Genomic DNA, 12,535 nt, shown 5'->3' on the forward strand with positions numbered 1-12,535 from the left:
CATTTCTTCGTGGTGCTCACGGCTGGCTTTGTTAGTTTGAGTTTCTGTCTGTGTGTGGGGATCAGGTGGACCATCACGTGATCAGACAGTCCTAGCGCAGCACGGGGGATAGACCGATACGCGTCCTTCACTGTGGTGTAACAGTGATCCAGCGTGTTCTCTGCTCTGGTGGGGCATTTGATAAACTGTTTGTACCTGGGGAGCTCGTATCTCAGGTTGCTCTGATTAAGCACGATAACCAGAGCATGTACCAGATATGCAGGATGATCACACAGATCCAAAGGTTGCTTTTTTCAGTATTGCACCCTTTAGGGACGTCACTTCCACCTCAACTTTTACAATAATTACATCCAATTCTGGGAATATTCAAGTGTGTGTAGATATGGTCAACTAGATTAGCAGGAATAGTGCATGTTGTTTAAAGTTCCTGTCATGTTTCTGGGTAAAAGACTGTCTAAAGCTCTATGAGCTTCAGGGCCTGGGTGAGTTCTCCGCTGTGTTCATGTCAAACACAGAATAAATGGAAACTCCACAGTGGAAATAAAAGCTGTAAAAGACTGTAAACCAAAGCTCACCTGCTTTATTGTGGACATACAGGCGGCCGTACTTTGAGCCGTATTCGTTAGAAGCCTCACACTGGTAAAGGCCATTCAGGGATGCATCCATGGTCAAGAACTTAAGTCTTCCATCTTTAACAGTGACAGACGACTCTGGCCATGAGCCATCAATCCTGAAAGCATCAAAATAAACCTCAATATTGAAACAAGAGGCCAGTAAGTTACATTTTGCTTTCTCTTATACAAATAGACGTACCTATATTTGAATTTAACACAATTAATTTGACTCGGTCACCATCTCCATTTAGTCCAGATTCTGGCGTAATGGTAGCAAATTTTGAATCCTGAGGGTGACCTCTCGTGCGCCTCTCCCATGATATCAGAGACACAGTGTCTGTGGTGTCCACAACACTGCACAATAAGACACCTGTTTCTCCTTGAATGACCGATACGTCCCTTCCAACCACAGACGGGGCTGAAAGATAGAGATAAAAGTCTCATTCAAATCTGATTTAATCAGCAACACACAGGCTGAAATGGAAAATGTCTCATGAATTAAATTCAACAGTTTTTCCTTATTCCACCATAATCGGTTGACACAAAGACATGAAAATTCATCTGACTCGCCGCAACATTATGAACCGATGATTTAGACCAAAATAAAGAAATTCACAGACTAACTGGGAAAAGAATGCAACAGATATATATGTTTGTTTGCGAGGTGGGTGGGTGTGGGTTCACATGTCAGTGGTCTGGTTTGGAAGAAGGAAGGTAATAAATTCACCTGGAATAATGAAATAAATATAACTGTCTCTTGTTTCCGCATTCGAGTTGATGGTGCAGTGCTCTCTCACTCAGCAATGACGAAGAAGCGTTTGGAGTCACAATAATCTCCTCTTAACCGCTTTTCCCCTTTCGGGATAACGGGGAGGGTGCACATATATCGCCAGCTCGCCATGTGACCCGCTATCCGCGATGAGAACAAATTATATCTCCATCATCACAAAACAATAACCCCTAATCTCTACCAAAATACATCGTGGGCCTACATTCATGGCTTCTACAGTCACAATAGCAAATAACAAGCTGATACCTCCGACAGTTGTTCCCAGGATCATCAGGAAGCCCACCGCAAATATGATGAAGATGTTGCGGAAAAAACACATAATCAACCGACCATGGAGGAAACTTCTCTCGGTTTGTGCTTCTGTGTATCAGTACAGGGGAGGTCACGCCTTCGTCTGTGTGACGTCACTTCCTATGATCGCAGACAGAGAGGTTCACGTGCTCCTCGATACGCAGTGAAATAACAACAATAACAACAACAATAATAATAACAACGTGTTTTCAGATATTACTATGTGATATTATTTTGTCACTCTTTTTTATGAATTACCTCACTACATGTGGATGTAAGAAAATGAATAGATGTAAGAAGCACAATCCTATTTAAAAATATAATCCAATAATTGCTGTGTAATTATGAGAGGACAAAAGTGACAATAGACATCAAATACTATCCAACTTCCAAAGAATAGTTTGATTTTCACAAAAATTAACAGTTTTAATTGATATTTTTGTTGTCAGACAAGCTCTCACAGAACCAAACAGGACTACTGGGCCCGCTGCCTTTTCCTCAAACACCCAATCAAACTCCCTCATATCCTTGCCACTCTGTCACCTTTAAACCCAAAACTCCTCTTTTTTGTTCTCTCTTTCTCCCAACTGATTTGTAGAACTCCCTTAGTAGGATGACCTCTTAAATTAATCCAGTAATCAGCTGGTCGTTGCTTCCTCCTCAGCCACAGTGGCATTTCTCCTGCCTCCACCTGGAGCGTGAACACAGGTGAAGTGTTGGCAGGCACATTCCAAGTGTTCGTGCCTGGATCATATCCATCTATCCAGTTAGTACTGATTGGTGTTCCATAAACTGTGCTCCCATAGTTTATTCAAGACCTCATCAAACTATGTCATGGATATAAAATCAGTGAAAAGAAATCTCACCACTTTTTTTTACATGTATTTACCACCTGACTGATCCCTCCAGCTCAGCCTCTGATCAAAGTAAATACCAAGGAAATGGAAACTCTCAAGCCTTTCTAACACATTCCCATCCATCTTTAAATTGCACTCTCCAATCATCTTCTTGTAAAGAACATCACTTTTGTCTTTTCAGATGAAAACATAAAACTTCATTTATTCCCCATCTTTCAATAATAGCCACATAACATCGGAGTATTTGTGAATATATTGTTGATCATTTATGACAATAAGTAGGGCATTTCACGCTCCTCAGCAGTGTACCATTTTCAGTGGAGTATCGCCTTGATAACTCTGCTCTTACCCTCACTGAGAGTTCTCATTTAAAAAGAACCCAATAAAACATGAATAATTGCTCCATTGATCAGAGTCGTGGGGAATGTGGCCTTCAAACTGGGTGAGTGGCTCCAGCACCAGGAACATCTGAGATCTCTGTCCAGAAGAGAGCAGCACTGGGAACAGCTAAGATACGGTGCAGCAGCCTCAAGTTCCCAGGCCTCTGGTCGAGGACGAGAGGAGGAAGAGAGCACCCCAGAGAAAATGGAGGATTGGGGGATTTTCTCTACTGTACATAAAGATGGAGACAACATCAAAGCAAAAGTGTGATTTATGAGTGATGCAGTTTAGTCATAGAAACACGTGAAAATCAACTGTTGAATCACAGTCACAAATCACCATTTTTAAAAAGCAGAACTAAAAATAATTGAATTCAAAACATGCAAATTCATGAAGTTTATAAAGAAGAATCTTCTGTTGGCCTCTTCAGGGGCAGGTGCCTTCTGCTTTGGACAACAGCCTGTATTTGATGTGACTTTGGTGCTGTGGAGGAACCATCTAGACACACATTGGAAATAAACTTAGGACTCCAAAGAAAGAAACAATAAATATTTTACAATTTTGTGACAATTATATTATAAATGTTCTTCTGACCTCTCTCACAGGTGCACGAGACTGGACATAATTTAGGGTCTGGCTACTGAAGAAGTCCTGCTCTGTGGTTTTGGTCCATCTTTGAATATGACAATGATGATTATTATGAGGATCAGATTATTTTAACAATAAGATGATGCATGACTTTCCAGACTTCGCATAGAGGTTTTAACTGCTATTAATATATATTTAGTGATTTCAGACGACATAGAGATGAAACCGTTAAAAGAACAATAAGCTGAGCAGGGTTGTGTGCGGTCCAGCTCAGTGGTGAAAGTTCTGATTTAAAGGAGAGGCCAAACAACCTCTATAAATACAGAGGAGAGCCCAGACTTCAGGACACGACTCGGCTCTTTTCTTGCAATGAAGCCAAAATCAGTCGTCTGACCCAACTGAATCTGCCCTCATGCACCAACGCTGCTGCTACACCGTCTTCATTTTTCATCACCTCCAGCAAGACTGACACACAGGAGAGCTGAAAGCTGTCATATGGACTCACCTCCAGAGGCAGACAGTCAGAGCGAGGACACACACCAGTAATGCAGGAACACACACGAGGAGATATAGAAAATTCCCCACTGGGTTAGAACTGCCTTCTGCACAAAACCATGTGTGAAAGGATTAAAACATCAGTGAGAGCTTTAAACAGATGAGTAGCTCTGTCTTCATCTCTGCCTACCTTCACCTTCAGGTCCCTCAGACACAAGTAAATTCCACACAATCCTCCTGATACCAGTGAGACCTATTACACTGCAATTGTAGTATCCTGCATCATCAGGCTGAGCATTCAGAAGCTTTAATGTTGACTGGGAATTAGTGTCAATGTTCATTTGTAATCGATCATGAGGCAAAGATGAGACATTCCTTTTTGTCGAATGTTGATAAGCAAAGATCATTTTGTCTTTATGCCAGTTGATTTGTTTTATATTTTCCATAGTTACGTTGCAGTTGAGGGTGACAGTTTCTCCTCTCACCACTGTTAAATTTCTCTGGTCAGGTGGAATCACCCCTAAGAGTGAAGGAAACAACCAGTCAGTAAACCTGAAATTAAATGCAGATGAACACAGACAGCACAGACAATCATCTCTACTGCACCTGCAAAGACTTTCCACATGAACAGCTGCAGAATGAAGAGCAGAGCTGCCTGGTTCAGATGAAACATGCTGTTCCTCAGAGAGACAAAGTCAGAATGCATCTCTCACTCAGCCTTTGAAGGATTCTACACTCTTTAAGTAAAGGAAGTGATATTTTAACTTATGACTCACAAGTCACGTGACGGTAAAAGTTTCCAGAGCACTTGTGGTCAATGTTTAACATGTTGCTGACAAGAGGGAAACAATATTTTATAAATAATGAATAAAAGTTGTTTATTTCTGTTCCACAACAAGGGAGTCAGGGCTGATGGGCGGTGGAAGGGAGAACAGAACTGAAGCAGGAGGCCAGGAGTGACTGGTGTGAATTTCAATCAAAATACAGAAAAGCATAAATATTTAAGACAGAAAAGGAAAAACCACCGTTGTACTTGTAACTAGTATTTAACACCTCAAACGGCCGTTCTGTTCTGAAGGCCTATAGACCGTAGATTGAATTGAGCCTCTCCACGTAGCGACTCCTCTTCCTGTTCTCTGGCCAACTGGTTGTTCTCATCTGTGGTTCTGTGGTCACCTGCAGAGACAAGACACATGACACTAAATGTACGTGCTTCCTGAGGGACAGAAGTAAAGCACTAAAGCTTCTAAAATATATGAATAACCACTGACCTCCCCTCCTGAACCAGGTTCAAACTGATCCTCTACTGGATTCTTTGACAACACGCGTTTTCTGAAGAGACAGAAAGTGACAATTCCATCTATTAGTGATTCACTTAACTGCTGGACAGACAGTTGCAGAGTTTCCAGCTGATTCTACACTCACTTTTCACACATATGGACTCAAATGCAACCATTTAATCAGCAAATCAAATCACAGGAAATCACAGTAGAAAGTATTTCTCCCTCATATTTCCCTTTATATCATTTTTTGCATGATAAATGAGCATCATAAAAACAACCTAGAAGAATTAATGTTGACCATCTAAACAGATGCAATGTTTGCGGTTAAACAAATACTCAATTTAACCGAGTATTTATGCACCTTTGGTTGCAATACTGAGTTTGTGTTGATGCTTCCGGATCAGGTTTGCACGTCTACACATGATTATTTTACTCCACTATGATAAAACTGTCGGCTTTTTTACAGACAAGTTCTCTTTTCAAACACATTGACCTTGTTTCATCCAGTCTGATCTGGTCAGTGGTTTTGAGTGCGACCACCTACAGAGACAAGAAATGACACCAAAGGTACAGACAACTACACACCGCTGGAGTCACCAGAAAGAAAAGTGAAACAATCAAAAGTCTCTGATGACAGAAGTGAATGAAGTTAAATTCATGCTAAAACCTTGCAAATAATGTGAAGTGTTTTGCACGTTTAAAATTGGATTTTTAAATATATAACACTTCACAGAACACATTTGTAAAACAGCAAGATTTCATGAACCAGCTCCAAAAGCTGTATTTTTACAGATAAAGACTACAGCCAGTTTATCAAAGTATACGTGGATGCATCCAAATCCAATGAATCACTGAATATTTAGCGGTGTACACAGGTGAGCCAGTGGACTCTATATGGTATTGGATAAGAGAAATCAGACCAAGTAATGTCCTCGTGGAGTCAGATTCTGGTAGTGCATTGGTCAGCATTAAACACAACCAGTCAGAATCTAGACAAGATATAATATTGGAGATATCACATAAGCTACAAGGAACAAAGAGAGCAGAAGTAGAGGCTAAAATCCTTTAGGTCCCAGCACACAGAGGAATTACAGGCAATGAAACGTCGAGTAGGTAAGGCAAGAGTGCAACAAGAAAAGAACAACTATCAAAATCTGTCACATATAGTAAAGATGAGATTAAACATATAGTCAGAGATGAACAAGAAGTAGCAGAAGCATTGGGATGAAGTGTCCCAGCTCAGCCCCCGTAGAGAGCAGGAAGAACGTATCCAGGAAGAGGGTTACTGGGGACTCCCAGCTGGGACAGTTATCATTACATTCAGGTTTGAGTCAGGCCTCCATCTTGATACTCGTGGAATAATAACAGGTTCCACACTCAGACTTAGACTTAAAAGCTTCCTCTTTTAAAAAGTTTAACATCACTAATTCTGTAGTTGCAGTTACTATCCTAGACAGACAAATGATCATACTTAGGGGGTCGTCTAATTATTAGGTTAAAATCTAGGTTATGCTGCTATAGGCCGAGGCTGCCGGGGTCCAGAAACATGATTAAAGATTTATATCATCCAAAAATATAATCCAATAATTGCTGTGTAATTCTGAGAGGACAAAAGTGACAATAGACATCAAATACTATCCAACTTCCAAAGAATCGTTTGATTTTCACAAAAATTAACAGTTTTAATTGATATTTCTGTTGTCAGACAAGTTCTCACAGAACCAAACAGGACTACTGGGCCCCGCTGCCTTTTCCTCAAACACCCAATCAAACTCCCTCATATCCTTGCCACTCTGTCACCTTTAAAGCCAAAACTCCTCTTTTTTGTTCTCTCTTTCTCCCAACTGATTTGTAGAACTCCCTTAGTAGGCTGACCTCTTAAATTAATCCAGTAATCAGCTGGTCGTTGCTTCCTCCTCAGCCACAGTGGCATTTCTCCTGCCTCCACCTGGAGCGTGAACACAGGTGAAGTGTTGGCAGGCACATTCCAAGTGTTCGTGCCTGGATCATATCCATCTATCCAGTTAGTACTGATTGGTGTTCCATAAACTGTGCTCCCATAGTTTATTCAAGACCTCATCAAACTATGTCATGGATATAAAATCAGTGAAAAGAAATATCACCACTTTTTTTTACATGTATTTACCACCTGACTGATCCCTCCAGCTCAGCCTCTGATCAAAGTAAATACCAAGGAAATGGAAACTCTCGAACCTTTCTAACACATTCCCATCCATCTTTAACTTGCACTCTCCAATCATCTTCTTGTAAAGAACATCACTTTTGTCTTTTCAGATGAAAACATAAAACTTAATTTATTCCCCATCTTTCAATAATAGCCACATAACATCGGAGAATTTGTGAATATATTGTTGATCATTTATGACAATAAGTAGGGCATTTCACGCTCCTCTCAGCAGTGTACCATTTTTAGTGGAGTATCGCCTTAATAACTCTGCTCTTACCCTCACTGAGAGTTCTCATTTAAAAAGAACCCAATAAAACATGAATAATGGCTCCATTGATCAGAGTCGTTGGGAATGTGGCCTTCAAACTGGGTGAGTGGCTCCAGCACCAGGAACATCTGAGATCTCTGTCCAGAAGAGAGCAGCACTGGGAACAGCTAAGATACGGTGCAGCAGCCTCAAGTTCCCAGGCCTCTGGTCGAGGACGAGAGGAGGAAGAGAGCACCCCAGAGAAAATGGAGGATTGGGGGATTTTCTCTACTGTACATAAAGATGGAGACAACATCAAAGCAAAAGTGTGATTTATGAGTGATGCAGTTTAGTCATACAAACACGTGAAAATCAACTGTTGAATCACAGTCACAAATCACCATTTTTAAAAAGCATAACTAAAAATCATTGAATTCAAAACCTGCCAATTCATGAAGTTTATAAAGAAGAATCTTCTGTTGGCCTCTTCAGGGGCAGGTGCCTTCTGCTTTGGACAACAGCCTGTATTTGATGTGACTTTGGTGCTGTGGAGGAACCATCTAGACACACATTGGAAATAAACTTAGGACTCCAAAGAAAGAAACAATAAATATTTTACAATTTTGTGACAATTATATTATAAATGTTCTTCTGACCTCTCTCACAGGTGCACGAGACTGGACATAATTTAGGGTCTGGCTACTGAAGAAGTCCTGCTCTGTGGTTTTGGTCCATCTTTGAATATGACAATGATGATTATTATGAGGATCAGATTATTTTAACAATAAGATGATGCATGACTTTCCAGACTTCACATAGAGGTTTTAACTGCTATTAATATATATTAGTGATTTCAGACGACATAGAGATGAAACCGTTAAAAGAACAATGAGCTGAGCAGGGTTGTGTGCGGTCCAGCTCAGTGGTGAAAGTTCTGATTTAAAGGAGAGGCCAAACAACCTCTATAAATACAGAGGAGAGCCCAGACTTCAGGACAGGACTCAGCTCTTTTCTTGCAATGAAGCCAAAATCAGTCGTCTGACCCAACTGAATCTGCCCTCATGCACCAACGCTGCTGCTACACCGTCTTCATTTATCATCACCTCCAGCAAGACTGACACACAGGAGAGCTGAAAGCTGTCATATGGACTCACCTCCAGAGGCAGACAGTCAGAGCGAGGACACACACCAGTAATGCAGGAACACACACGAGGAGATATAGAAAATTCCCCCCTGGGTTAGAACTGCCTTCTGCACAAAACCATGTGTGAAAGGATTAAAACATCAGTGAGAGCTTTAAACAGATGAGTAGCTCTGTCTTCATCTCTGCCTACCTTCACCTTCAGGTCCCTCAGACACAAGTAAATTCCACACAATCCTCCTCCTACCAGTGAGACCTGCTACAGTGCAACTGTAGTATCCTGCATCACCAGGCTGAGCATTCAGAAGCTTTAATGTTGACTGGGAATTAGTGTCAATGTTCATTTGTAATCGATCAAGAGGCACATCTGAGAATTTGCTTTTTGTCGAATGTTGATAATTAAAGATTATTTTGTCTTTATACCACTCAGTTTGTTTTATATTTTCCATAGTTACGTTGCAGTTGAGGGTGACAGTTTCTCCTCTCACCACTGTTAAATTTCTCTGGTCAGGTGGAATCACCCCTAAGAGTGAAGGAAACAACCAGTCAGTAAACCTGAAATTAAATGCAGATGAACACAGACAGCACAGACAATCATCTCTACTGCACCTGCAAAGACTTTCCACATGAACAGCTGCAGAATGAAGAGCAGAGCTGCCGGGTTCAGATGAAACATGCTGTTCCTCAGAGAGACAAAGTCAGAATGCATCTCTCACTCAGCCTTTGAAGGATTCTACACTCTTTAAGTAAAGGAAGTGATATTTTAACTTATGACTCACAAGTCACGTGACGGTAAAAGTTTCCAGAGCACTTGTGGTCAATGTTTAACATGTTGCTGACAAACAAGAGGGAAACAATATTTTATAAATAATGAATAAAAGTTGTTTATTCTGTTCCACAACAAGGGAGTCAGGGCTGATGGGCGGTGAGTGGAAGGGAGAACAGAACTGAAGCAGGAGGCCAGGAGTGACTGGTTGGTTGGAGAGACAATAGCACAAAAGGGATCAACAACAAACTGGCAAAGGATGGAGAAGGAGCTGGGGGGGGGGGGGGGGGGGGGGGGGGGGACGGTAGTGGCATGACCTGGATCAGAGGGAGGCAGCAGAAGGAAGGATCCAAACCAAGTATTAAAGAAAAACCCAGGACTTATTTTTACGATGAACCAAAGATGAGCTGGGAGAGCTGGAGGAAGACGGCAGGGTTTCTGTAGGTTGAGCCACCAGGCCCAGGAGCCCCGCTGAGGGCGCACAACCTACTACCACAGCCAGCTGGAAGACTAAGCAAACACACAAGACAACCTGCAGAATGCCATCGGCACACCAAGGGCTGTCATAGTGGTGGTCCTGAGGAGAACCGAGCCCAGCCAGGGAAAACCTGAGGGACAGCTGAAGGAGGGCTCAAACACACAAGGCATAGTCCACTTAGTTACATTGAGGATGTTACGTTCGAGTTAAGGAGGCCAGGACCCAGATGCAGAGTGTAAAACAAAAGGTTCTTTATTGCCAAAAAATGCAAAGAGAGACAGTTCTCAGAATGAAGGATCGAATAAAGTAACAACAAAAAACTCTAAGGAAGTAGCAACTAGTGATGGGCAAATGATACCGAGGCTTTGGAGCTTGTGTCCCTCTTCCTGAAGCGGAGTGAGTGATGCGAAACACCGGTGTCACGTGACCGATGACGTTTGAAGCTTCGAACGTCATCGCTGTTTCGCTTCGCGCTTCATTGCTTCAAAATGTTTCAAAGCCTTTCATTGGCTCAGTCTTTCAGTGCGTGTCATTGGCTCATGGAGTTTCAACGCATTCTGAGACAGATTTGAGTGGTTTGATGGCATACCAGCTATATCAGAAGCATTATTATGCTTCAAAATTGTTGTTGGGTTGTGCGGAGATAGAGATTTGGAGAGTGAGAGTATTTTGGCAAGTTTCATGGAGAGTACCACTAATAAGTGACATTCTAAAGTTTGGGATCATTTTGATCTCATAGCACCAAATAAGGTATAATGCAGTTCATAGCACATTTTATGTTTCCATAATTGAATTGTATTTTTAATTTTTAAATGGGTCTAAAAATTCCAATTGATTGTAGGTGTGGTGTTTGCAATGCACACAAGAGTTGTCTCACAGCAACAACACATCATCTATGCTGAGACACTTGCGTGCTCGGCATGACGACAATCACGACCCTGTCAACACTGGAAATCCTGACAGTAAGCTAAATATATACGTATATACACTGTATATATGTATGTGTGTGTCTATTTATTGTAGATGTTGTGTTGAAACATGAGTTTTTTTATTCAGTCATTCATTGTCTTACTGTCTGTGTCACAGATATTTGAAAGAACAAATTCTGACAAGAGCTGAGGATCCCTTGAAGTACTGGGTGGCACAAAAGACTTTAAATCCTACGCTGTGGAAACTTACATGCAAGTATCTGTGCATCCCAGCATCATCTGTTCCCTGTGAAAGGATATTTTCCAAAGCTGGGGAAGCTGGTCAGCCAGAAGAGGAGCAGACTGAAGCCTGCAACGGCAGAAAAAATGATATTTCTCAATAAAAACCTGTGAAGAGGAAATAACTTGTCTGCTTCTGTGAATAATCATTCCAAATCAAACATACAAGCCCCCAAATGACAAACCATTACCTTTAAAGGTTTTCCTTAAAAACACTTCACACACACAAAAACAATGTTTCTGAATTCAAACACCATGATCATTTGCAAAGTAGGAAGGATCTCTCATCCTGTTAGGGACTTTTAGTACAGTTGTTAAATAAATCTCAAATTGTTCAATGAACCCTAAACCAACACTGAACCCTTAACATAATTTGCATTTATTCTTTAGGTTAATCTTGAATGTGTTTTAGGGTAAGGGAGCGAGCATCTGCATATTTTATTGTAAAGACGATATAATCATTATTTGGTATGAATGAACCAAACGCCTGGATGAGCACACAATGAACTTTTATTGGTGTCATGGGATTGAAACAGCGCCAGTGCTTCAGTCGTGCTCTTCAGGGGTTGCTATGGCTTCAGTTGTCCACCAGATGTCACCATCACTGAAGTCTTGAAGCTTTGAATCTTGTTGGGCTCAATTGTTACGAAAGCCTCGGCGCTTCATGAAGCTTCACTTGCCCACCACTAGTAGCAACAGAAAAGCGAACTAAAAATCACCATGAAATGGGAAAAACCATCGGGAAAAAGTACAACTGAAAAACAGTGACAAGGCACTGACAAAACTTACTACGCTGGAGAATAACAAGGGATAACACGAGTTGAAAGGCTGGAGACCTTTGTGGGCTGGAGACCTGTGGGCTAGAGACCTCTGTGGGCTGGAGATCTCTGTGGGCTGGAGACCTCTGTGGGCTGGAGATTTCTGTGGGCTGGATTGTTCCACATGCTGAAACATGTGGAACAATCCGGCACCAGAGACAAAGAGGCTGAAGTAGGAGCCAATTAGGCAGAAGGAGCTGCAGGAGTGCCAGAGGCTCAGCTCCCAGAGATCAGCCTGCCCCTAAATGCTGCTCCTGCAGGTAGAGGAGGAGGTGAGAAGTCTGAGGGACAACCAAAACAGAACCACAACAGAGGACATGATCAGCACGCTCAGATTTCTCCCACTGAGAAAACGCTAATGTCAGTGAACAGAACCACGTGTGGACCAGA

At 41.7% G+C, this 12,535-nt stretch overlaps 1 protein-coding gene and 1 long non-coding RNA gene across 4 annotated transcripts; both read right to left on the reverse strand.

Annotated features, from left to right (window-relative positions):
• Nucleotides 1-2,719: 2,719 nt before the first annotated feature.
• On the reverse strand, nt 2,720-9,722 carry LOC130535212 (WAP, Kazal, immunoglobulin, Kunitz and NTR domain-containing protein 2-like). 3 transcript variants are annotated; one of them, XM_057050141.1, is made up of 6 exons: nt 5,288-5,354; nt 4,623-5,192; nt 4,207-4,536; nt 4,027-4,123; nt 3,528-3,606; nt 2,720-3,431 (listed from the first exon to the last, which is right to left on the reverse strand). In XM_057050141.1, the coding sequence occupies exons 2-6, from the start codon at nt 4,720-4,722 to the stop codon at nt 3,360-3,362; spliced, it is 678 nt and encodes a 225-aa protein (XP_056906121.1). In that variant the 5' UTR covers nt 4,723-5,192; nt 5,288-5,354; the 3' UTR covers nt 2,720-3,359. The 3 variants fall into 3 exon arrangements, with proteins under 3 accessions (XP_056906121.1, XP_056906114.1, XP_056906124.1); XM_057050134.1 differs by lacking the exons at nt 2,720-3,431; nt 3,528-3,606; nt 4,027-4,123; nt 4,207-4,536 and adding exons at nt 8,889-8,985; nt 9,069-9,398; nt 9,485-9,722 and having other exon boundaries at nt 4,869-5,192; nt 5,288-5,348; XM_057050144.1 differs by lacking the exons at nt 2,720-3,431; nt 3,528-3,606; nt 4,027-4,123; ... (1 more) ...; nt 4,623-5,192; nt 5,288-5,354 and adding exons at nt 8,050-8,294; nt 8,391-8,469; nt 8,889-8,985; nt 9,069-9,398; nt 9,485-9,719.
• A 2,097-nt stretch (nt 9,723-11,819) lies between these two features.
• LOC130535372 (uncharacterized) lies at nt 11,820-12,409 on the reverse strand. The gene is made up of 3 exons (XR_008953098.1): nt 12,230-12,409; nt 12,117-12,163; nt 11,820-12,035 (listed from the first exon to the last, which is right to left on the reverse strand). It is a non-coding gene; the product is annotated as an uncharacterized LOC130535372 (long non-coding RNA).
• Nucleotides 12,410-12,535: the final 126 nt, after the last annotated feature.

This window comes from Takifugu flavidus, chromosome 1, assembly GCF_003711565.1.
Source record: "Takifugu flavidus isolate HTHZ2018 chromosome 1, ASM371156v2, whole genome shotgun sequence".
Lineage (NCBI taxonomy): Eukaryota > Metazoa > Chordata > Actinopteri > Tetraodontiformes > Tetraodontidae > Takifugu > Takifugu flavidus.